Genomic DNA, 26,678 nt, shown 5'->3' on the forward strand with positions numbered 1-26,678 from the left:
TTGTGAGTATACCTACACTATGTTTTCAAGGGGCTTTTAATGACTTTATATTAACAAAAGAAAAGTATGTGGTATCAAACTCATACATATAAAAACATATACCCTAGCAGAACAAGAAATGTGCTTCTCTCTCTGTCTCTGTGTCTCTCTGTCTCTGTCTCTGTCTCATTCTCTCTCTCTCTCTCTCTCTCTCTCTCTCTCTCTCTCTCTCTCTTTCTCTTTCTCTCCTTTTATAAGAGATCCCATAAGCTTCTTCCAGACCATGTTGAAAGCCTTCTTTAATTCTAGATTTCAATGTTTTTCATAGATTATACTGGCTGGTACATGTTGGTAGCCCTCAGATATTTTAAGATCAATTTATCTTATTGCTTCAATATTTTTGACTCAAGGCTATGATTTAAATATTGTATCTATCTTTGCCCTTAAAGTTATTAGTTTTTTTCTAGATGGAAATATCCATATCCAACAGTTCTTCATACACAAAATGTACATCTCTCTGGCTCTTTTCTTTGTTTATGGCATTCTTGCAGTCTGTTATAAGCTTCTACAATTAATACAAACTAATTTTCCTAGTCCCAGGAATACTACAGGAAGTGCAAATATATGTTATTATAACAATAAAGTTATTCTGAGACCTCCTTCCTTTCCGTTACTGTAATGCTCATTATAAAGATACAGTCACAAAATGCATTGACAAAATTATTGTCTTAAGCACACTATTGACGAAAATGTGTGTGTGTGTGTGTGTGTGTGTGTGTGTGTGTGTGTGTGTGTGTGTGTAGGCTTAGGATTTTCAAAAATCTAGTTTATTTATGGTTCTTAAACACTTCAACCTTCCTTCCAACCCACTGATCAGAAGTAAGAGAGAACAAAAGGGGAGGGGGATGTGAACCTTTTTAGACATAGTTCTTTGGGGAGATTCTACCCTGCATTGTCAACATACCAGCATTCCAGTCCAATAGCAAATACCAAACAGCAACATGAATCAATAGCCATGGCATGATCCAGGAGAAACAGCAAAACTCTGCTGCGTCAGCATGAGTCAGCGGAGTCAGCCAGATTGCCACAAGAAATTCTCTGGAATGTTTCTCTCTGCTAAGTGAAGTGTTGAAAAATTAGGGCCAGGGAAGTGATGTAAACTATTGTAAGGTGTAGCAACGCAAAATCATTCTCACTGTCTGTTGACTTCTATTTATGGGATCAGAGTCCACACAAGAATGTTTTGCAGTTGGCAAAAACCATGCCCCTCCCATGAGACAGCCCCTTCTCATAAGACAGCATCGAGAAAAACATTACATGCTCTCTCACAAAACAGCTTCCAGAAAAATCATGATTTGAAACAACTGAGTCTTTAAAGAAACCAGAAACTTACATTACACTTCATGTTTGTGTGTGTGTGTGTGTGTGTGTGTGTGTGTGTGTGTGTGTATCTTGTCTGCATATAGTGTGCATACACATGCATGCTCGTTGCCTAGATTTATAGGTAGTTGTGAGGTGACATGAGTGTGTTTTTAAACCATTATGTGGGCCCTCTGGAAAAGGATCCATTGCTTTTAACCACCGAATCATGTCTTCAGACTCTGTAAAGTTATGTTTGACAGCATGTAAGGTGGATCAGCTAGCAAAGATGTGTCAGCAATCCTGAAAACCTGAGTTCAGTCTCTTAAACTCATATGGTGAAAAAAGAGAATCCACCTCTGCCAATTGTCCTGTGACCTACCTAGCACACACACACACACACACACACACACACACACACACACACACACACACACACAGAAATAGAGAGAGACAGACAGACAGACAGACAGAGATAGAGACATAGAGACAGAAATAAATAAATGTAAAATTGCAACAAAATGATTTTTTAATGTGTTTTATTTCAATCTATATATTTAAATTACATATCTGAGTGTAGGTTAGTCATCGGTTACATTCACTTGGCCAGATGCATTGATTTCCCCATATTTGGAGTTACAGGCAAGTGTCAACTTCCTAATGCAACTGCCAGGAATTGAACTCATATCCTCGCAAGAGAAATGCTTTCTCTTGGTCCCTGGAATCTTCATCCGTACTGGCTAGCTTACACAGTGATGGAAGGTGCCATTCATCCTTTTGCAAGAGAAAGGAAGTTTGCTGAGTTCACTCAGTTCTGAACCATGAAACCTACAAGGAGCAGCTTGGCAAAATATGCTCACTAGTACAATGGTGACAAAAGTGCTACGGAAGTTACCCAACCACTTTCTGATTGGATTTAACATCTGCTCCACATGTGGGAACTTGTACATGGCACCATTACTGTGTCCAAGACCCTGTGGTTAGATAAGCCACAAAGTCTCCGAAGAGAAAAACCTGCTACTGTTACTCTAATGAACAGGCACAATACTAAACATAGTAATTATGTCCATACAGTTTGTAGTGCTCAGTACTCAATATGATCAAAATACATCAAACACTATTTTCAGAGAGCTAATATAAATATGAGAAAAGCCCAATAGTTTCAAAGAATTGTCATCTATTAGATCAATTAAGAACAAGAAAAATAAATTCAGTTCTTAACTTGTTTGTCCTTTTGTTCTTTATGCTTCTGGTTGCTGACCTATATCATTTTCCTCTTACAAAATCCACAGTGCAACATGTCAGTGGGGGCTTAGAACCACTAGCCTAATCATTTTTTTTTTTTAGAGAGAAGTTTTATATCTAAATTGTCTAGTGCTTTTTTTTTTAAATCCTGACAATTTTATCATTTATTCTTGTCTTAATAGATTCTGATTACCCCACATAGGAGAAAAATTGTTTCACCTGGCTTTCATTTCTTTTATTTGTTTCATCTTTGATTTTCTTCAATTTGGCTGCCTCGCTTATCTACATATAGTTTTGTGCCTTTGTTTCTGAAAATCTGCTAGATATTTGTCTGAGCTTCCTGAACATGTGATGTGTAACACTGTAAGATCCAGGAAGGTCAACCTCATTTCTGCCTCACGGGCACCTTCTGTCCTTGCTGGAGTTAGCGCCACACAGGGCCTTCAATTTGTGTATTTTTTTTTTTTCATTTCTTGCATGTTCTGATTCACCTTTCCCTCTGCTTTCCCTTTTTCTTCAACTTAGAACTCTACCCATGTCTTCTAAAGCTTACACATTCTTTTCTTCGTTTACTAAAAAATCTATACAAAGATTTAAATCACTGTCATAGTCTTTTTTATATCTCACATTTCCAGTTCTTTTTTAAAGATATCCATGTTTTCACTGCCCATCTGTTCTTCATGCTGTCTGTTTTATCCAATAGTTCCCTAAATATAATAATGATGGTTGTTTTATGTTTCCACATATTTAATTCCAAAAGTCTCACCACAATACACTATGATTTAGATGCTTGCTTTTCCTCCTTAGTATGCAATATAATATTTTTCTTGAAAGTCAGACATGAAAAGGATGCAGAAAACAGCTATAAATAGAATGCTAATGATGTAAGGAGCATGTGAGAACCAATCTAGACCCAAAGATCAGTTTTCAATTTTTTTTAGTGAGTTTGTATCTATAGATGGTGAACCTCATGGTGTTTCCTAGCACCCCAGACCACTTAAACAAGGAACAATGGCTGGAACATGATATAATTGGATATTTTCCTTGACTAGGGGAGCTAGGCTCTTGTAAAGCCCCAGTAGAGAGCGTTTTGGTAAAATAGCTCTTCTTAGGGCATATCTGTGCTATAATTATTCCTTCCTCTTCCCACTTAGAACTGTGGGAGACAAAACTCATGGCTGCCTTCTAGATATTGCTCTCTCCTCAGAGGTTTTAACTCTGGATCTTTTTCTATAGAATAGCCAGTAATTTCTAATGACAGTTCATATTTTCATATTTAGACATGGTTCCTGACAAAGTGTCTGTGAGTGTGTCCATAGTCCAACACAGTGTGCCTCTCTGTCTCTTTTTGTCTTCAGTTTGGAAGTAGGGCTTACACTGAAGCTTAACTTCCTGGTAGAATTTGTGTGTCTTTTGAGCCATTTGGTTCTCAATAATATCTAGCGGTGACAACTAAGCTTCATATGTGTAAAATCAGAATTTTTTTTCCCTTCCTCTTCTCCTCCATGACTCCTTATCGATCTCACCCATCCAGTTAGCTCAACGGCAAACTTGAAGTCTTTCTGAAAGTGTTCTCTGTCTCCTCCCTCTCTCTCCCTCTCTCCTGTACTTGGTGAACTTTGTGTTGAATTACAGGGCCTCATGTATACTAAACAAGTATCTCACTAGTGAGCATATCCACTGCCATTATTTTGTACTTTTAAATTTTAAGACATTGTCAACTCAGTTTCCCAGGCTGACCTCACACTATTGTTCTCCCCTGCCTTGGCTTTCGTCATTGTTGGGAACCTAGAGTGGTTTTAAATTTTTACTTTAAAGTACAGTATTTCATGTCATGAAAGTCTTCCAGTATGTCCTAATGAAGTGAATTCTGTGCGACAGATTCATGCATGTCTTTTCCTTGTCTCCAATCCAAAGTACAAGAACAGAAGCCTCCTTTAATTGTATATCATCCTACATCTAACATTTTTTGTCTATATCATGCTAGAAAAACTTTCAAATGTTACATATTCATGCTACCTACATTTTCTTAAACGGAAACTCTTTCTTTCATACATATTTGTTTGTTTGGTGGGGGGAGTGTGTGTGTGTGTGTGTGTGTGTGTGTGTGTGTGTGTGTGTGTGTGTGTGTGTTGCACTGCCTATAATTAGGTCTCACAAAGGCCAGAAGAGGGTGTCTGGTCAACTCTAATTGATGTCACAGTTGTTAGTGACCTGCTATGTAGATAATGGGAACCGAGGCCGAGTCTTCTACAAGAACAGCAAGGATCCTTTACTGCTTAGACATCTCTTCGTCCTTCAGTTCTTTCTTCAACCAACTAAGTATTCCTTCTTAAGACGCAGGTAAACCTACCCATTTCAAGGCCGCTGATAACCTTGCTTTGACTAAATTGGCAGCCAATATTCTCGTACTGTTTGATGTAGGAGACGCATTTCAGAAAATGTCCTAGCGTTCGTGATTTAAAAATTTAAATTATTTTTCATTAATTTACAGGCCTCTTCTGGTTATTTGTATCACATTTGCTCTTTTCTGTGTTTGGGCATGTCAAGTACTATGTTATTGTTTGTGATGTGATGCACACGTGTGTGTTTGTGTGTGACAGAGACAGAGAGGGTGGGAGAGAGAGAGAACATGAGTTCATTGGTGCCAGTGTAGATACATGTGCAAATTTAAGAAGAAAACTAAACTACTAGAATTCAATTTCTTATAATTCTGGAGCATAGGACAACCAGGAAAAAAATGGAGATTGCATGCTCAGTTCCTGATAAGGACTTACATTTCAAGAATATCAACGGTGTCTGCATTCACACTTATAGAAGGAGCTGGAGGTCTCTCTGCACTGTCTTTAATAAGGTCAGAGATCACACATGACCCAATTAACTCTCAGAAGGCTTCTTTTTACTACTAGACTTCTCATCAACTTCAAATGAATTTCTGAAAACACATTCAGACTATGGTATCATCTAGATCTGAGAAGTAAAGTTCCCCACACTCACCTTTGCAATGCGGAGCCATTGATCCCAGAAGTAAAGCTCCCCACACTCACCTTTGCAACGCGGAGCCATTGTTGTGCTGATCTTTTTTTTACTAGCAGTCTTCACTCCAATTTCTTCTTCAGTGACTTTGACATCCTTACTCTGGTCATGTTGGCAGCTTCTTGTCTGAAATCTTCACACTTTGTTGCTTTTTGATTTTGGCAGAGAGTAGTTTTAGATCTACATAACAATACAATGAAGGATACATTAAGTTCTTATATGCCTCCTCAATTCCTCTCATCTGCTATTATTAATATTTGCATCCACTGTTCCTTTGCTGCAACTGATGAATTAATATTAGTATATTATTGGCTAATGACTATTGTTTATGTGCTTGCATCCCTTGTGTCCTCCCATTCCTCCCTCCCTCCCATTTTCCCCTTACTCCCCTCCCCTATGACCGTTCCTGAGGGGGATTACCTCCCCCTGTATATGCTCATAGGGTATCAAGTCTCTTCTTGGTAGCCTGCTGTCCTTCCTCTGAGTGCCACCAGGTCTCCCCCTCCAGGGGACATGTGAAAGTCATACCCCACTCTCCACTCAACTGTGGAGAATGTTCTGACCATTGGCTAGATCTGGGTAGGGGTTTAAAGTTTACCTCCTGTATTGTCCTTGGATGGTGCCTTAGTTTGATACTTTTTATGGTATAAATGTCAATGCAAAAAAACCACAGATCTCATATTAAAGGGAATAAGTAATACTTTATTCCGGAGCCATCTTGAGTTACCATGGCCTGCAAACACAGATCAAGTTATCTCAAATTCCAACTTTCACAAAGTTTTTATGGTTTTACTGAACACAGTCATAGATTAAAGCAAGTTTAAAATATATTGCTGGGTACATCAATGAGGCATGTGTATCCATATAGAGGAACTTTTCTACAGGCCTCCGGTCCTATCTGATGACATTCTTAGCTTTTGGATTGGTAAGCACTAGTTGCCTAATAATCTAAACTATTCTAAAAGTTTTTTTTAAAAAATCAGTTGTAATAGATGTTAGTTCCTAAACAAAAGGACAAGAAATGGCTGGGTGAGGGGCAGAATCTGGCCTGAGATAAGGTGATGAGCTGGACCCTCACCATTCTAGTTTCTCCAGAGGACTGAATTTTAATCAGACAATCAGTGTCTGGAAGTGTCAGGAAGCAGAAATAAACCTTCATAAGCAGTGGAAGGCAGGTAGACAATGGCTGGTAAGTAACTTCACACTTGCTAAAATATCCTTGCCAGCACCAATGGCATAATCAGAGGAGCTTCAGAGCAGCTATGGTGAAGACACAGTCAGAGGCAAAAGCGGAAGTGAAGCAGAAGATGATCCCCAGGTGGTTATCAGCCTTGATTCTAGGCTCAGTAACAGGAAGCAGCTGTAGTTTCCTAAAGCACTTAGGTAAGGAACCAGAGAAACTGCCTAAGTGGAGAGAATCAGAGAGAGAGAGAGAGAGAGAGAGAGAGAGAGAGAGAGAGGGAGGGAGGGAGGGAGGGAGGGAGGGAGGGAGAGACAGAGACAGAGAGGCTTATCTGGAAACAAAGAATGAAAGGCCATGAAGAACCAGAGAAAAGAAACCACAGGCCACAGACACCGGAAAAACATCATGGAATTATTTTTTTTTGTTTTTTTGTGTTGTTTTGTTTTGTTTTTTCGAAACAGGGTCTCTCTGTATAGCCTTGGTTGTCCTGGACTCGCTTTGTAGACCAGGCTAGCCTCAAACTCACAGCAATCTGCCTGTCTCTGTCTCCTATGTGCTGGGATTAAAGGCGTGCACCACCAAAACCGGCCATGAACTCTTAAGCAATGGTGTGGGGCTCCCACCCCCAGGGAACATTACCCACCAGTTCCGAAGGCAAAGGGTGCAGAATGATGAACAGTGGTGTTCTGGACAGAACGTGAGTACAAAGAGAAAACTTTCTTGCACCGGCTTCAGTGAGACTGCTCAAGTTTATTCCAGGTGAACAAAGGCTATATAGTTCTTGGGGGAGTCGGTGGTGGGTGGAGGGTTCCCAGGTTAGAGCTACACTATTGGCTGGGGCTTGAAGTGACAGGAATGCTTTATTGCATTTGGCAGCACAGTCCTATCATATGAACTTGAATGCAGAAGTAATTATCCAACGGCTGCAGGGGGAGAAGTGTGCAGAGAACTGTCAAAGGTTATATTCCAGATACGGTTTAAGCGACCAGTGCCTAGAGACTCTCTCCAAATTAAGTCAGGCAGATACAAAGAAGCCCCTGCTAAGATAGGGAGTCCTTCACTCTATGCTGAGTCCAGGAGAGCTGTCAGGACATGGCCAACTATGACCTCAAACAGCAGAGTCTCCCAACACAATAGGCTCAGAAGGGTCTGAGACACTCTAAGCCTGGGATCTGACATTGTCTGTTATAAAGGGCCTGGGGATCCTGGCACACTGGCCCAGAAGCTGCAAAGCATGTCTCTGTCAGCACAAGTCTGTCTCCAAATGAACATAAGACCCTTGAAAGCAGCAGTTCTGAACCTATGGGTCGCTACCCCTTTGGGGGTGGTATATCAGATCCCCTGCTACCAAATGTTTATATTACAATTCATTGCAGTGGCAAAATTACAGTTATGAAATAACTGCAAAGTAATTCTATGGCTGGGGGTCACCACAAACATGGGGAACTTTAGTAAAGTGTTGCAGTGTTAGGAATGTTGAGAGACAATGCTTTAGATCTGAAGGTTTCCTGGTGCAAGGCCTGCAGGAGAGCTGTGACCCCAGGGGGCACAGCCTACTCCTGGTCCCAGCTGCCTGAAGCTGCCACTCACCACAGCCAACTACCAAGACCTACAAATACCAATGCTGAGGAGCTTCTTGCCCACACCAGATTTCTATCAAGTATAAGAGAGGTCTCTGATTCCAACTAGTTGGTTGGTGACCACCTAATGCTGTAAGTTGTGCTTTTTATGGACACTTTGTTATAGAAAAAATATAAAACAATTAAAAAGCTATTTTTATAGTTTTGGACTAGAGCCCTTACCTCATTCACTGTGCCTTCCGGGGAAGCAAATCTACCAGGTTTCTTTGTTCCCTGTGCTGAGACCATTGTAACAGCCCACTTGCACATTCCTTTGTCTTTCTTAAATTCACTGATTACAATATTACTAGACATGTTATGGTTTCACTATTTAATAAGAGAAAAACTTTCTATTCATCTACTTTGAATAGCTGTCAGGCTTTTCTTAGTAGAGTATTTAATGATTGTGCATACTTCTCAGTCATACCAACAAATGTATCTATGAAGAAATCAAGTAAATACATGTGTTAAAAGAAAAGAAATATTGCCATGGAGCTCCAAAAGCCTAAAAGGAAACTCAGGGCTCTCTCATGGTATGTTTAGCCTGGAACCATATTCACAGTTATGGTCTCCCCTCACTTAAAAGGAAAATAAATGAAATGCAGTAAAACCTGATTCTATAGGCTTCTTAGGAGTTACAATTATAGTAACAATGAAAGTATGTTGTACACTTCAACAACAGCAGCCAAAGGAGGTAGAAGGTTTACGCTGCTTCCTACAGATTCATATAATTATTTCTCTCCATAATCTCATGACAACGTCCTATCTACTGTAGATGTATGTATCCTGTTTTGCAAAAATTTGCTTTTATTAACTCAGTAACAGAAACAACCCTTCAAAATTTTTCTGTTTATTTGTTTTTTCCCCAGAGTCCCAGTGAGTGACAAATCATCCTGACCAGTTTCTCTCCAATGTAGGTGTTCGTATAGTTTCTGGCCAACTCTTCTAAGATAAGGAGTGAAAAGTTGTACTTGTGTGGTTTCTACAGTAGACATTGCAGTGAATGATAGTATATTAGGCTTAGCATGGCAAAGGGCCACAGGCTTGCTGTTTTCAACGTCAACTATCCACTTGTTTGGTCTACAATGAAGGTGTTCAGGAGGAAGGTTTCTCTTGAGGCAGCTCTCCTTACAAGGAGGCAACCTTCCTTCCAGGCTTTTACAATGCCCTTTGCTCTGTCACCATGCCCTCTTTTCCTATAAAGTCTCTATTCTGAATGGATGACCACTCACCCTCACAGCCTACTGCTGTCCAGTGAGTCGCCATAAGCCACTTCTGGAACCTTGCTACAGAACTACATTATACATGTTCTACATTATAGGGTAAAAATTAGAGACCCTCATGGAAATAAAACCATAGCAGAGACAAGTATGCTAAGATTCTGGACAATGTTTCTGAGGTTTGGACCACTTCATTTTTCATATGTTTATAAAAGAACAGTACAATATACCCAAACCAGAAGTTCATTTCAGTTTCCTTTGCACGTTGCCTCAATGACACATTTAGCGACAAGAGGAAGCTATGAGTGTGGGACTCAGTGATCTCATCTCCTGTAGTGGTCACCCAACAAACATAAACCCCTCCCTGTACATAACTGAGAAAATTAGGAGAGAAAGGAAAGAAGAAATTAGTTCTTGTTTTATGTGATGCTTCCTTCTGTTTCCTAGTCTCTTGACAGGTGTATGATGTGTGAAGATATTCAAAACAGACATTTTAAGCTTCTCAATCTATGAGACTATTGAAAGAATGAATCCCAAAGAAACGGATATTTCTCCCTGAAGTCTAATGCATTGGGAAGGAAACAAATGTAGTCAGGGGAGGAACTTGTCTCTAAGAAAAATTTCACACTGTTCTATCAACTTATTAGCCACAGTCCAGGAGGATACTGAGGGCAAGACAGTGATGGGTCAGCACTGGGCAGAACTACGCCTGACAGGGACTACTGAGATGTTCAAATCCATTCCCTTCTGCTTAAATATTAATATGGCTTCAGGACCACAAAGACTCACTTAGGCAGGCCACTGGACAGTTCTTTATTCCTCTTCCCAGTGTGACCACACTGAATAAAGTTCCTTTTTCTGATTTCCTCTCTTATTCAGATTATCTTATCTGCCTTATTTAGGACTGATGACTGTACCTAGCTTGTAGTGTAAGTTGTGACCCAGGAGTATTTTATCTGTCCTCCCTCTGGCCCATGGGAGTAGGCAGGTGTGTGGTTGTGACAGCTGGTTCTAGTGGCAGCAGTGAGATTTGGGCAAGCATGTTCTCTCAACTTAGCCTGAATCAGGACCCAGGTGTCTGGAAGGCAAATCTAAAATTAGATGCTCTTTGTCTATCAACCCTGATGGCAGATGCAAGGCTGTTCCATATGGGCTCCTCTGTGCCTGACCAAGAAGACTTCATCTGCCTCTACAAGTACATTTTTTTTTTTCCTGAGGACAACTGGCACTTGTTATGTATATATTATTTTTTTAATTGCTGGAATCATTTGTAATAGTGTCCTCTCTCTCTTTCTCTCTCTCTCTCTCTCTCTCTCTCTTGGTCTTCTGTTTTTAAAATACTTTCCTGAGGCCAAAGGAACTAGGTTCATTGTGTACATTCAGTAAGAAATAAACAAATTTAGCAAAAAAAGAAGATGGCATGTTGTCCCTTGGAAATGCTCCTAGGGGCTCAGTGTGGACACCTAGTGCATATTTGCAAATTGATAATCTTGGAAGGACTACTGTTGAATAAATTAAAACTGTGTGTGTGTGTGTGTGTGTGTGTGTGTGTGTGTGTGTGTGTGTGGCAACAGGCAGAAAGAGAACAGGCCTCCTACTGGATTTTCATTAGAGCTATTTTGACAGCTTTTCCTGTCTTGTGTACACATTCATTGCTCATTGTGTTATTTATTTTTTTTTAAACACAGAGGCTTAGTAGTTTTTCCTGCAGCATTGAAAACAAATTTTCAGAGAATGGTTCATTAACCACATTGATTCTAAGTCATTAACAATTGTTAATTACATAATAACAAAAGACCCACAAACACAGCCTGTACCTAATCACAAAACCTCAGCAATATTTTGTTTGACCATTTAAAACTTGACTTGTTTCAACCTCTACACAGCTGTCTGACATCACATTTCTGAAATAGTTTGTCTAGATTACAGTTACCTCCACCAAATAAATGTTTTCTATTGCTTCCATGCGCTGCTTTTGCTCATGGCTTCTTTCTGCATGTCACATTTGATATCACAAAGCTTATGGAAGCTATTCTTTGACAAAAACGAATTCCATTTTAATATCAGAGTTTTAACTCTATTGAAATTTTTTGATTAATTATTTAAGCCAGTGAGCCTTTTCCTTTTAAACATTGAAATGTGAAGCTGAAATGAATATTAAGCTCTATAGCTTTGTTAATGCCGAATTTCTGAAGACATTCCAACTAAATCATTGTGCTATATTTTTTTTTGCCAATCTGAATAATATTGTTAAACATTTCAAGTACCCATGAACCCATAACTCATGTGTGCACACTTGGTACTTAGCCCACACCACAGAATGAAGGGCTAAAAGAATTAAGAAAAGTGAAAGCAGAGTTACTATCTTCATAAAAAGTAAATTGCAGTATTTCAAATCTGGGACTGCTAACTTCTGTATTTCGTGCCCTAGAGGGAACGACAGAAGCCAAAGTACACCCTTGTTTTGTTAATATCCCACGTGAAATAACCTCAAGTACACTAAATTGCCCAGTTTTGATAATAATCCAAATGAAAAGAAGTAGATTTCTTACGATAGCTTCCATCTGTGTGATATTCAAACCTATTTTCGATATACCATTTTAGTGTTTTCCCCTTGTATTATGATACTATTCCTGGAGATACGTGAGCAAACATTTACTTACCCAATAGAGACTCTATGACACACCAAAGTAAGTATGCTACTAAAGCCCAACTTGGTGACTGCCTTGGTTAGGGTTTTATTGCTGCGATACAACACCGTGACCAAAAAGCAAGTTTGGGAGGAAAGGACATAGTCAGCTTACACTTCCACACTGCAATTCAACACCAAAGGCAGTCAAGACAGAAACTCAAACAAGGCACCAACCTGGAGACAGGAGCTGATGCAGGCGCCATAAAGGGGTGCTGCTTACTAGCTTTCTCTTCATGGCTTGCTCAGCCTGCTTTCTTATAGAATCCGGAACTACCAGCCCAGGGATGGCTCCACCCACTGTGGGCTGGGGCATCCTCCCTTTAATCAGTAATTGAGAAAACTTCTTACAGCTGGCTCTCATGAAGGTATTTTCCTCAACTAAGGCTCCTCCCTCTCCGATGACTCGTCAAGATGGCACACAAAGCCAGGCAGTATAGTGAGCTATTTAGTGTTATTGGGGCTACTTACAGGCATATGAGTGAGGGTAACTCATAGGACCGGAAATGACCGAAGCACAGCTGCATCACCAGACGCCCACTCACGCTCGAGTGATCCCGCATTAGCCTGGAATCCTGCAGGCCGTTCAAAGTGTGAGAGAGCGCCTGCCAAGGTTGCTCCTTTGTCTGAGCCTCTTCCATGCTGTTCAACTGGCTTCTCCTTCTCCCAGACAGGATGGCTGGTCTCGGCTTCTTCTAGGTTATTTGCTCGGTGAGAGCCACTTCTGTGCACCTCAGCTTAGATGAGCGTCTTCTGGGCAGCTCACCTGGCCAGTCTCTTTGAGGTTGCTTGACTTCTCTGAAAGTATCCCCGAGAAATCCTCTCTATTTACATGCTTAGGGGGGGAAAGGCCTAAAACATCAGTCAGTTTGGGGGATGTCCTGAACCCTTTGAGTTATTTATTCTTTAGGGTTAATTGGGGTTTCTGACAGGGTGGAGTGTTTCCCTTCTTAGGACATCCTATCGTTGCTCCTTCCTTTAGCACACTGCTTCTTAGGCAGCTTCCCCGTGGATGGACAGTTCTATCTTAGAAGAAACAACAAGACAACACTCCTTCATTTTCCAGCATCTATTTTGTTTTCTGTCTGCTTTTACCTTTTTTTTTTCCTTCTTAGCTCTTGTTCTTTTTCTTAAAAGATCTTGTATCTAAAATGATTAACTATTACATTATATTTTAGCTGCAGAACAAAACCATGCTTATGATATACTATAAAATACTTCAACACATATGCCTTCTATTGTGTTTAACTGTGATTAAACCTGTCTCCTGAAATGTTTCCTATCTATCTTTCTGAAGGAAATATTAAAAAATCCTTAATTCTACTGGTCAGAAGGACACAGTTCTTAATCTCTTCTAAACATAGCTCAGCTGCCATTAGTCAACTTCACTGCACCTTCCCCCCACCCCCCCCCACCCCACTCCGCTCCCAACTCCTGCTAACAACCAACAGTCACCGTTTTGTTCTTCTATGAGGTCAACTTTTTATACTCCACATTTGAGTGGGATTGTGTTGTCCTAGTCTTCCTGTGCCTAAATTGTTAAAACTAGCATAATAACTCCATTCCTATCCATATTATTCAAAACAATAAGAATTTATTCTGCTTTTGTGACTGAATTATATTCCATTAAACATGTTTTGTGTCGATATATGTGTCTCTTTCTATGAATGTATTTATTTTTAATTTTTAAAGATATTTGATGTGTCCTGGACCATAGGACAGATCGAACCGAACGGGGGGGGGTTCACCTGAAAGATGGAGTAGGGATTGAAAGTGGGGTACAGAGACGTGAGAAATACTGAGTCAAGTCTGGAAATTTCTAATCAAGACTTACTTGAATGTGGAGAAGTAAAACTATATATAGCAAGGTCAACAGGATCTATTCTAATCCTGCTTTCCTGAGCTCCCAGACAAGAATATAATCACCTGAATAGCTCCCTGTAGGAACCTCCTTAGTCCTCTGGGTGGTTCCCAGTAGGAACTTCCCTATTTCTTTGGGGGGATAATCCAGAGAAGGTCACAGCATGCAGCCTAAGCACGGGATTTCTAACATTTAGCGTGGCTCCCCACAGACATTTTTGATATTTTAATATATTCACATAATTTGCCTCTTCTCTTTCTTTTCTCCAAGTATCCTACTTGCTCTTTTTCAAATTTATGTTTCAAATTCATGGCCTCTTTTTCTTTAAATATATGTTTGTGACTGTGTGTTTGTGTGTGTACATATTTAGAAATATATAAATACATTATATGTATATATTTTAAATATATATTATTATATATTAATTATATAGTTATGTTCATAAATTAATAATACATGAATATGACTTTCTCACTCTATATAATGTTACTTGTATGGTTCTAGGGATACCTATTTGGTATTGGGTAACCAATACTCTGTACTTTGATTAATTGTTGTTTTTTTTATAATTATCTATGTCTGTTATAAAAACAAGTTTTCTTGATGAGATTGAGGACTACATTTTTTTTTCTGTGTATAAGAACAATTATTATGAATGTAGTTAGGGATTATTTTGCTTTAGTCAAATGTCAGTTAAACATTCTGCTCTGGGAACCATCATTTCACCAGCTCTGAGTAGCTGCCTAGGTTCTCCGTACCAGGCATGATTTCCCTCTTGTTCAGCAGGTCTTACGTCCTGACCTGAAAGCTTCTCCCTTGAGTGCTAGGCGTCATGGTATCAAAAGGCTCCAGTCAAACTTCTAACTAGGAAGGAAACCAACAGTCATGCACCTATGAACCACAACAGCAACCAGCACGGCATGATGCCTCTAAGGTGCCATAGTGACATACGTGGTGGTCACCAAACAACTCTCATCTACTCATCAATTGATGGGCATTCGTATTGGATTTCTTTCTTTCTTTTCATTCTTTTCTTTCTTTTTTTTCTTTTTCTTCATTTCTTTCTTCCTTCCTTCCTTTAATTTGTTATCCACTCATGTTAGCTAAGGCTAGCCTTGAATGTATTCCTAAATTATCAGTCTCTTGAGTCTGCTGGTGACAGATATAAGCCAACCTGCTGGGCTCATGTCAATTTCTTGTGTGCTGAAAATAGCACTACAATAAGTTTGACTTTTTGACTAATGATTTCATTACTTTGGGTATATTAGGGCCATCATTAGCGAAACATACAGTAATTCTAGTGTTATTTTTTGAGGCACCTCCATACTGTTTTCCATAATTTTTATACCAATGGAAATTCTCATCAGTTACGTGCAGGCATTTCCTTTTCTGCACCCTCTCAACAGAATTTTCTATATGTTTTTGTTTCATGTTATTATCCATATTTACTGGAATGTAATGACCTTTGCCTTTTCTCTTGAATTTCTCCTCTAACTTTTATACATTCTTTTGCTTTTTAAGCTACCACCTAATCTCTATTTGTTACCTAATGTTTCTCCTTTGTACTACTTTTCTCCAGTGCATTGTTTTGTATGCATGTGCCTCTGTGCATGCTAGCATGCATGTTTACATGCACACACAATTGTGTGATGTTAATCTATCCCTTCATACCTTATTCTGCATATCCTCTTATAGTATAAAGTAATATCATATGTTCTGTGCTCTAATCTCATCACAGAATGCTAATGTTGGGTATTTGGTCGTGATTTTTATGCTGGATCTTACTTACCATTCACTGTGTTAGATCATATAATTCAAATAAGAAAGATCAGCATAATTAGTAAACTCTGAATGTCATAAGTGGAGCATATATTTTTTAGAGTTTACCAAGGTAAAGCTCATAAGTACTGATAGAAGTGTGAGATAAACCAGATATGTTTTCCCCCTAGGTTTTACTTGGAATTTATCATTCAGTTAAGCATCTTAGGAGAAAAACTTCAAAAGTTCTTTTACTATGAAACTTCTTTCTCTGCTCTAGGAACTGTGTGCCAAGAAAAGAAGACTGCAGAAGAGTGTCTTATATTTCTCACACTGGGTTTTCTACAAATCATGAACTTAATTTATAGACAATGAGAATGAAAGAATGGTAAAGTAGGAAGGAGAATGGAGAAGTAAAGAAAGAGAAAGAAAGGGAAAAATAAAGGAAAGGAGGAAGGAGGGAAGGAAGAAAATCAGGAAAGAGGGACCAGGGATGTTCAGAAAAATTTTAATTTGTAAGATAATTAATCAAATTCTTTCCTCCAACTGTTTTATGCACATCAAGACCTTTCTGAAAGATAAAGGTAATTCTGTTTCATATGAGAATTATCCTGTTTATTCAATGGTACTGGTATCTTGATGGTAGCAAGAAGTGCCAGCTGAGATCAAAGAATAGAATTTATAAGAAGACAAATCTGGCATCCCCAGCATCTTTTCCAAGTAGACCCTTTGTTTTTTCAAATCCCATGGATATCTATAATCATGGTAGGTTATTAATACATACTTATACAAGCACTTACATTAGCTATGGTGACATTACTGGGAAACACAGTAATAAAGTGAGTAATAAAGTGAGGCCTAACTGACCCAGATGTGAGAATTTTTCTGGTATTGGGAATTCTGAGCATAATTTGAGGATAGCTGTTGTAATCTACAAGAGGTAGATGCAGCTCGTAGCTAACTACTTGTTTACTTTAGCACCACAGCTTCCATAGCAACTGGAAGCTGCCAAGGAAAGAATACAAACATGGCCACATTGCAAGCATGAAAGATGTTTTTTGACATCCATTGGAAAAAGTTTAAACACCCACTCTTAGAACCTTTCCAGTTTTCCAACAGTACTGTGGGGGGAATTCACTGTAGAAATAAAGCATCATAAAGACAGCCTCCTCTCTTTCATTCTTCCTCCTAAGAAGGATAGAAAGTGGTCTTGATCTCATGTTACCAGCTCCTCCAGTGTTGGCGAGTAATTTGGGTTCTTACCTCCTTGCTGGTGTTTTGGACCATAGAAGCCACACTCTCTTTGTGTCTTCACCAAAATAGATCACAAAGTAAAAGGTGACATGATGGTCTAGTGAACACGGTTGGAGACATACCAAAGGACAGAGACTATGGTCTGTTGAAATTTCCTATAATCCCAGATAAAACCCAGCGTCTGATGTCTTCAGCCTGGCAGTTACATGGGGACATATCAGAATGCACTGTTCATAAGAAGTCCAAGAGGAGTTAGTAAGGAGCTGTTGGCTTGCAGAGATCTGTCTGAGGATTAACAGAAGGACAGAGGCCACAGAAAATCCATCTGAGGAAGCAAACCATAAAAGCAGGAGAGATTAGGTACAGAGTGATTAAAGCAGAGTGTCCAGACAGCATTCCCCTTAGAAGATGGATAGCAGAAGACAAACCCAAGACATGAGCTCTCTCTCTGTGTGGTAGAATGCAGGTTAAATCTGTGGGTCACCTAACGGTTACAATATACTCAGGGCATGTTTCAGAATATAACTTAGGATTCCACAGTTCCCTGATGGAACAGTCTATCATTAGGAAAAAGACCATGTTAACAGCCATTAACATGAAAAGACCTGCAACCTCCCAATGTATGGATAAAGATAAGATATATAGCTAAAGAAAAGAGCCCACCCACAATTCACTGCTGAACTAAATAAGAGTTATGGCTAAATAACATGAAGTTACGGTGTTATATTTAATTGACTAAAATAAATATTAGAGTCAAATATGAAAAGTCTCATTTGTAAAAGAAACAAATTTAGTTACATTTGATGAAAATGTTCTTTTTTCTTTTTGGTTTTTTTTTTTTTTTTTTCAAGACAGTTTCTCTGCATAGATTTGGCTGTCCTGTACCTGCTTTGGAGACCAGGCTAGCCTCGAACTCACAGCTATCCACCTGCCTCTGCCTCCTGGGTGCTGGGATTAAAGGCATGTACCACTACACCAGGCTGAAAATGTTTTTAATGTTATGTAACATATAGATATATAAAATAGAAAACTTACTGTTATGTGTACGAAGGCAAATGTTTTAGCATAGTTGAATGGATGTTAAACTTTTAAGAAAAGGGTTTTAAAGAAAGGGAGGGAGGAATGGGAGGACACAAGAGATGGGATAACCATTGAGATATAACAAGAATAAATTAATTAAAAAAAAAGAAATGTCAGATGAAAGAGAAAATTGTAAATACCAAGCCTAAGACAAAAATCATAGGATTCTTATTTATCAGCTTTAGATAATTCGGGATTTCCTTCAAAGATGGCTTATATACTCGTGAGTTTTAAATTTCATGTATTCTGGCCAGAAGCGTTTTAAATTTCTCCAACGCCACATGCACCATCCAGATCTTTTCAGCAAGCAGGATTTTCAGCATAACAAATTCTACTGAGTCTTCCCCCATCTGCAATTTCTTTCTTGCTAATTAGGTATTTTAGGCACCAGTGACTAATGGATAAGCCCTTTAAGTGGAAAGGATAATTTAGCCGTGCTTGATGACTATTGGAAATTTAGAATGTGTATATAATCCAGCAAAAGGAAATAGAATGGGAACAATTAAGGGATAAGAAGTTATCAAACCGGATACTTAGCATTGTGCTGAAAGGAAGCTCGTTTTTTCCTTTATTTTACACATTTTTGCTGTGCCCGTGACTTTACAAATGCACAGACGCAACAAGGAGGATTTGCTGCCAGTGGCAACGGTCGCCAGGATCTTTCTAATTCTTGGAAGTCCTGGCAGCTATTTTCTGTCATCCGTGGGCATTACTTTAGCTCTTCTCATAGGCTCACTCTCTATACATCTGTGTTCTATAGGAATGCTCTAGAGATGAAGGTTGATTAGCTACCGGGGAAAAGAATGTCACCCACACTCAGGACGGCTAAACAAGTCTTAAACAATGAGTGATAACACACTGAAGTGTAATGATCTCACTGGTAGTCAAAGAACTTTTTAAATGTACGTTTCAAAATAATACTGAACAACTTATGCCCATTAGAATATATGAAACCAGACAAAATAGTAAGTGGTATTTTATTTTAAATCACTTAGTCACAAGAAAATTTACATGGAATGCTATGTAAAAGAAAAGGGTGTTTGACTCTGAGATGAAAATTATAGAAGAAGAAAGATTAAAATAACATTTAATAGCACTAGATGTACATGGTTTCCCATACTTAATGTATTTTAATATAGATACTAATGGTAAAATAAAGTTATCATCTCTAATAAGTAATAACAATTATATTAAATAATACTTAGGTTATATATAATATATGCATGTACACATATGCATGGTAAATATGTAATAAACTGAAAAATAATTATACTGCTTTACAAATATAAATTTATGTAATGGATTAAATTACATATAAGTATCCTATATAAGTCAGCCTCATGTAAGTTTGTATCTTGGTGTCTAATTACATCTTGTAAATGATACTTTTACTAATTTGTTTTACTATAATCCCTGTTTTAACAGATGAACAGTGATACTCCAAGAGATCGTTGTCTAAATTGGTCAAATAAGCAAGTCTTTTAGTTCACAGAAATTGTACACAGGGTCAGATGTTTTATGTTAAAAAAATTACGTTTTACATTATTCTACCCTGCTCTGTGAATGATATAATTTATTTCCTCAATATGGAGTGCCCTCAGCCTTAGAGTCACTCGGAATCCTAGGGACATTTGCTGACTCTCATGTTCATAGTTCAAGGAAACTGTATTTTGACAAATGTCCAAGAACCTTTCTTGGGTTGCCAAGCTGGCTTATTTAAGGGCCCTTTAGCATGACTACCCAATGTTTGAATAGTCACTGAAATGCGGAAGTGCCATACAGAGCGTGACTGCGTTCAGTTCCACCCTGATAAGGTACAGAGGCTGTTAAACCTCCACTTACTGGGGTAGGACCAGTATAAGGAATTCTGAAAAGATAAAAGCAACCATATGACTGAAAGCAAGTTTCCCTATGTGGTTTTTAAAACAACTTTTGAGTCCTGATCAGAGGACTCTCACTGGATCCCTGTGGTAACCCGCATTTATATATAATGGGTGACGGGGATCACACGGGTACCAGAAACACTGCCGAGTGACTCGGGGTGCTTTAGGGCATCACCTCTTCTTTTTCTCTCTCTCTTTAAATATTCAATCACCACAGCCCAGGTTCCCACACTCCACCTGCCCTTTCTTTTGGAAGGAAATTGACCTAAGTGTTTCACCTTTGTTCTGAAATGGTTTAATTTCTTTTATCAATTCCAGAATTATTTACATTTCCAATGAGAAATAGAAAAACTCATCTAAGTAGAGGAAATAGGAATGAATTCTTTGGGGCAAAATTGTGTACGTCGGGTCCAGAATGTGTGCCTGTCAGTATACTTCAATACTGAAGTTCCATGTTCTTCAAATTATGGTATACAAAAATCTAATTTTTTTGTTTTTAGTTAATGATTCAAGCTTTATTGCACGGTTATTACAAAAAGCAATAACTATGTGGTTTTAACTTTAATTATTAATTCAAACTGACCTACAATCTCCTGAAAAAATATCTCAGTGAGAGACTGTCCATTTTAGTTGGACCCTGGACATGTCTGGAGGGTTGTTTTTCTAAGCTAATTGCTATAGAAATATCAAACACACTGTGTGTGAGGCATTGCTAGGCATGGATACTGAACTGTATAAAATGGAAGTTGGACTGAGCATGAACAAGCAAGCGGTCATGCGTTCACCCAATCCTTTCTGCCCTGCGTCTGAGATGATGGGTTGTTTGAAGTTCCTGTCTTGACCTTGCCACAATAATGGACTCATTTCTGGACCTGTAAACTCAGATAAATCCCTTTGTTCCTCAAGTTGTGTTTTGTCATGGTATTTTATCACAGAAATAGAAATGAAACCAGAACACTCTAGAAAACCTTTGATAGCAACAATTTGACTGGAAACACATGAACAACATTACAGAAAATTAATTACCATACTGACTTATGGGAAGACACATACACACACACACACACACACACACATATATATGATTGATTGTTGGATTACATGAAATTATAAAGTAAGTAATTAATAATGAAGTGAAGCTTTCACTCACAAGAAAGTGTGTCAATCATCTTCCTGTCATACATCTGAAAACAGAAAAAAAAATCCTTTAATTTTTTAAAAGGTAAAACTAAAGCCAAAACCATTTGAAGGGGTGATTAGATCAGTTAATAGCTACTTCACAAATTCCTCGAGGATACAGAATACTCAAACATTGCCATAATATGCATCCCATAATTATTCTCACTTGTCTATACCCTATAATTTATAAGTAAAAAGACAGTATTTATTTGCAGTAGGTAAATGGTTTCCATTATATGAAGTTTTGTAGGGGTGTAATAGATCTATTTATCTTGGAATCAAAGCAAAAATCACAGTGAAATAAGATTCACATGAGCACAAGATGAGTAAGTTCCGGGGCGCTTTGTCTTGGGCCACTAATCCACTCCATGTTAACCCTGCTACAGGGAGTATGATTGTGTCACATTGATTCCTTTAGTAACTCTGTGCTTTAGCATGCATTAAACAAACTTTTCCAAGGATGGACATGAGTTCATACACTGCTAGGAAAGAGGGAAAAGAAATACAGTATTTCCAAATGAACAAAGGTAATGGACTATTGCAAATTTTGATGATCCAGTGTGTCCCTACTTCAGGCTACTTGAACTAACTTGGACCACTTGAGCCACAGTACATGCATTTTTCTTTTTTTTTTGCCCTAAAGATATATATTGTAAATGCTATATTTAGATACAGCAGTGAAGCTTTGCTGAGGAATTTCTTGGTGACTGACGGAGTGGATGGATATATGGTACAGCCAATATCAGCATGGCAGCTGCAAACCATGCTTCCGGCTATGCCCTACGCATGCATTCTGTTGCAGGATGCAAAGCTCCACACCAGCACATGTGAACTGCAAATCTCACTCCACCTTAATGGCAGAGGCTGTCTGCTCTCCAAGGGTGTGTTTTCACTCCAAAATGGGTAAAATCTCAGACAACTTACACTGAAGCAAACAAATAAGCAATGATTGAAGGGTTTCCTGGGCCAGTATTTAGAGCAGTGAATTATTTAACAAGACTTCCATTTGTTCTTTGCAGTTCTAAGGGTATGTTTCCTTGCTGTTGTGAAATGCTTTATTCAGGAACCCAGCGACACCTGTTAGAAGCAAGGCTGCTGATTATAAAATAGTGTGTGTAGTTCACCTCATACTCCTCAGACCCCCAGGCAACAAGAAATGAAATTTGCAGTGAAGAGCATTATTTGAAAGAGTCTGGCTTGAGATTTGATCAATTCAATTATGAGTGTATTGTTCAGGAGTGGATTCGGCTCTTCAGGCTGTTGAAACAGCCCGTTTACCAACCTTTGTATTTTTCTGCTATAAGAAAAAAAAATTCCAGTGTGGATGAAAATACCTACCAAATAGGCGAATCGCACTGTATAGGGAAAGTGCGGTCACTGTGCTATTGGACATATTTTGTTTGCGTTCTACGCTGTTAGAGACTCTGTTTTCTTATTTTCTACAGGGCCATGAGCTTTCCCTTCAGAAGCACTGTAGAGGAGGCTGAGTGCGTCCTGCCAAGGTGAACTATGTCAGCACCCACATGCCAGCGCTGGCAAGTTGCTCTGGCCGCTAGTGATTTTCTTTCATTTAATGGAATTTTGAAAGGTCAATATTGCTCCTCAGAACTAGTGTTGACAAAGATGGCTATCCTAAGTAGAAAATATTATACTGCAGGCTGACTGAATCAAGGCAAGCTGTGAGCTCTTTTTAAGCAGTTGGGTTTACTTAGTGTGAGAGCCTTGGAGTCAGCTTCTTTCTCTCGGGCACCTGCTTTCCAACAAGTAGGAAATGCAGGAATACTTGGAATAGTGAGAGCAGTTATGGTAACATTTATAGAATCCCTGATTACGTCATGGTTTTTTGTTTGTTTGTTTGTTTTGTTTTGTTTTTTTGCACTGACAGGTGGGTTTTATTTCAGGAAATCGGTTCCAATAATTTTGAAGTTTCCTGTAGTAACCCTGTAGTACTAGTGGAAATTGTTACCTTAAGATACAGGAAAACTAATACTTTGAAAAATACCTCATTGCTTTCAAAGGAAACCAAGTCCACAACGTCATTGCTTATTCGTGTTCATCATCGCTGTCAAAAGAAAGGAGACTGCTATTTCTTATTTTTTTCTGTGAGTTCTTTTTAACGGAATTCTGCTTCTTTACATCATCTTCATTAGTTTTCTTCTTTTTGGAGCTTGTTGTTAACCCAGAACAGTTTTTGCTGGAGGCGCGCTTGACTGGTTTTTGATACAGGATTCTTCCATCAGCTGGAGGTGGCTCTTCATCTGCTTTGGCAGCCTTTATTTCTGCTTCAATTTTCATGACTTCTTCGGCTGTTAGGTCTCCCTTTTTTTTTTAATTATTAATTTAGTCATATTACATCTCAATGGTTATCCCCTCCCTTGTATCCTCCCGTTCCTCCCTCCCTCCTATTCTCCCCTTACTCCTCTCCCCTATGACTGTGTCTGAGGGGGACCTCCTCCCCCTGTATATGCTCATAGGGTATCAAGTCTCTTCTTGGTAGCCTGCTATTCTTCCTCTGAGTGCCACCAGGCCTCCCCACCCAGGGGACGTGGTCAAATATGTAGGTCTCCCTTTTTTAAAACTGCTACTGAGGCTGTTCATCTCCTTGCTCTATCCTTGTCATCTTCATCTGGGAGCTGAGGTGGGATTTTCTTGGTCTCTATGGTGGGTCCCTCCCTGTAGCCGACTCGCTCCTTGGCGCGGGACAGGAAGGCGGGCTCGATGGGCAGCACATACCAGGACACCTGGTTCTGCTTGCTCATGGTGGTTCTGACGACCAACACCAGACAGGGAACATGTCATGGTTCTTTTTGCTGAAGGTAGTTTATTGTATATATGTGTAATAATATAAATGTATATGTAAAAAATAAAATGAAATATTTAATGAAAAAAGAAAAAAACACAAATTTCCCCCTGATAACTATTGTTTTTTTTCTCCAGGAAAAAAAAAGCCCCACACAACAGGATTTTATTGTCAGTAGACCCAGCTGTTTCTATTTTCAACTACGAGAGATTTGACTTTCAGCATAGCATTTGGTCCCTGATCTAAGCTTCTCTACCAAAGCCTGATTTCGCACGGTGCCGCCTAATTCATTGAATTTTTCATACAATCAAAGAGCGAGAAAAATAAAGATAAAAATAACTTTCTCTGTGGCCTTTGTTCCATTAAAACCAATTGGGATAGGTTTTAACTGTGGCTTCCAAAGCTGTGGTGGGAAGGCAACATCCTCCCAGAGTTTATATGATAGTACTGACTAAACATAGATTTGTAGGCTTTCTATGTAAAGAAAATGTGTTATTTCTTAATGAAGCATTCTTCAGAACAGTAAACTGTTAAGACGGTGTCAGTGTCTAACACACGGGCCAGCATACATAGAAAAGCACTTCCATAAGTCCTCTCTGCTTGTTGAAATGATCCCAAGCATGGACATGGTCTGTTGTGTGAGTGACATGTGTTTTTCTGTGATAAAAATGCTGTGTATAATCCCTCTCACACGAAGCGTGTTATGTAATCCTTACTGGGCTACGCATACGGGTTCCTGGACCCCGTGTTTGCAGCACACATGTTCTTTCATGTCCAGTGGATGCAAAAAAGTGAGAGCAATGTCAGCATGTGTCTACTGTGCCTTTCCTAATGAATTATGGCCCGGCCTAGATAAACCTGAGAACGTGATAAATCATCGAAGTTCCATGAAAATGGCTGCATGCTGTGTAACTTTATATATACATATATATGAAATGGCCAGAATAAGCAAATATATGGTGATCAAAGGTCAATATTGAGCATTACATAAGGAGAAGAAATGGAGTAATGAGTGACTGATGAATACAGTGGCTTTCTTCACAGGATAATAAAAAATTCTGGGCATTGGTATGACGAAAAAAATCTACTAATGATGACTGATTCATGTAATTCTGTACTTCAAAACTCTGAATTTCATCCCAATAGCAACAAAAGCTAATAAAATATTTGGCTTACAGAAAATATTATCTACTTTCAATAAGAATTCTTATATTTCCAAATTAATGATTGATGACATGAAATAAACATTTAGAAATATGCTACACTCCCTAAATATCTTTAGTATATTTTAAAAGTTTATAAGCAATCATATGATTCAGTTATTACTATGTTGATATGGATATTTGAATCTTACACTGATTAGCCATTTACATAAATAAGTATCTAAATGTACACATTGACTTGTGTGTTTGATTTAAAGTTTTTCTTTGGTACATAGAAGAATTCTGTTAAACTTAGCTAAGCTTCTGAATCATCTACATGATTGCACGTTTTCTTAAAAGTTTGTATAGCAAATAAAATTTACTAGAATACAAAAGGAAGGCATAATTAAGAGAAAGCAATGTACTTTAGCTTCCTGAAGCAGAAAGGTGAATAATACTTAACGGCTGGTCAGAGTTCAGAAGTCCATAGGAGAAGGTCACGTTCTAGTGTACAAGTTGGAAGTCTGTGACAATTCATTCCCCTGAAATTTTACTTTATAAGTTCATGCTAGTTTGTTTAATGCTTCCTTCATTATCTCTGAACGCTTATCTTTTCAATTATTTTTACTCTTTTCAGGTAAAGTATTTAATATTCAAGTGAAGGACACACAAGGTTTATATAGACATCAGTTTCAAAGAATCAGATGATGTAATTAGCAGGAACTGAGGGTGGAGCAGGGGATCAAATAATAATAAACAGAATGACCTGAAAAAAAGTATTTAATATTTGAATAATAATGGAATTATCAAGTAATTTGTATAAGTATTTTTTGGTGGTAATTTTTTGTGTTTGTGTGGAGCATCCATGTATTGCTATAGCACAGATGAGGACAACAACTCTCTCCCTCCACTATGTGAGTCCGAGGCATCAAACTCAGGTTGGAAGGCTTGACAGCAAGCCTTTTACTTGCTGAGCCATTTTGTTGGCCCCACAATTCTTCTTAAAATGAATTTTTAGAGAAGGAGATGCTCTGCATGCCTACCCATGTAACTGTTGAATGAAATACTGGTCATGTATAGCAATATTTTAGACGTAGTTAAGGAAAATCAAACGAAGAACTACTATCATTCAAATAAAGTCTTTCTACCATTAGTTTGAAAAAATTGAACGCTGAAACTGTCCTAAGTATCTGTTAAAGAATATTTCAAGAGCCCGGCAGCCTTCTATTACTTACAGCATGATAGCCATTCCAAGAACCACACATAAGAGATGGGTTGTATAGGCAGAACATTTTGGAGAAAACAGAAACAATACTGAAGAATATATTTTGCTTTTCAAAGTTATTGTTTGTCTAAGGCAAGGAATAGGAAAGACAATATTTTGAAAAAGT

At 38.6% G+C, this 26,678-nt stretch overlaps 1 protein-coding gene across 1 annotated transcript; it reads right to left on the reverse strand.

The window, feature by feature from the left end:
• Positions 1-23,294: 23,294 nt before the first annotated feature.
• Positions 23,295-24,104, reverse strand: LOC127205903 (uncharacterized protein KIAA1143 homolog). Its single transcript, XM_051165215.1, is given in 2 exon segments — positions 23,295-23,736; positions 23,952-24,104. Coding segments are annotated over 2 exon segments (501 nt in total). The 3' UTR covers positions 23,295-23,388.
• Positions 24,105-26,678: the final 2,574 nt, after the last annotated feature.

Source organism: Acomys russatus, chromosome 22 (genome assembly GCF_903995435.1).
Source record: "Acomys russatus chromosome 22, mAcoRus1.1, whole genome shotgun sequence".
NCBI lineage: Eukaryota > Metazoa > Chordata > Mammalia > Rodentia > Muridae > Acomys > Acomys russatus.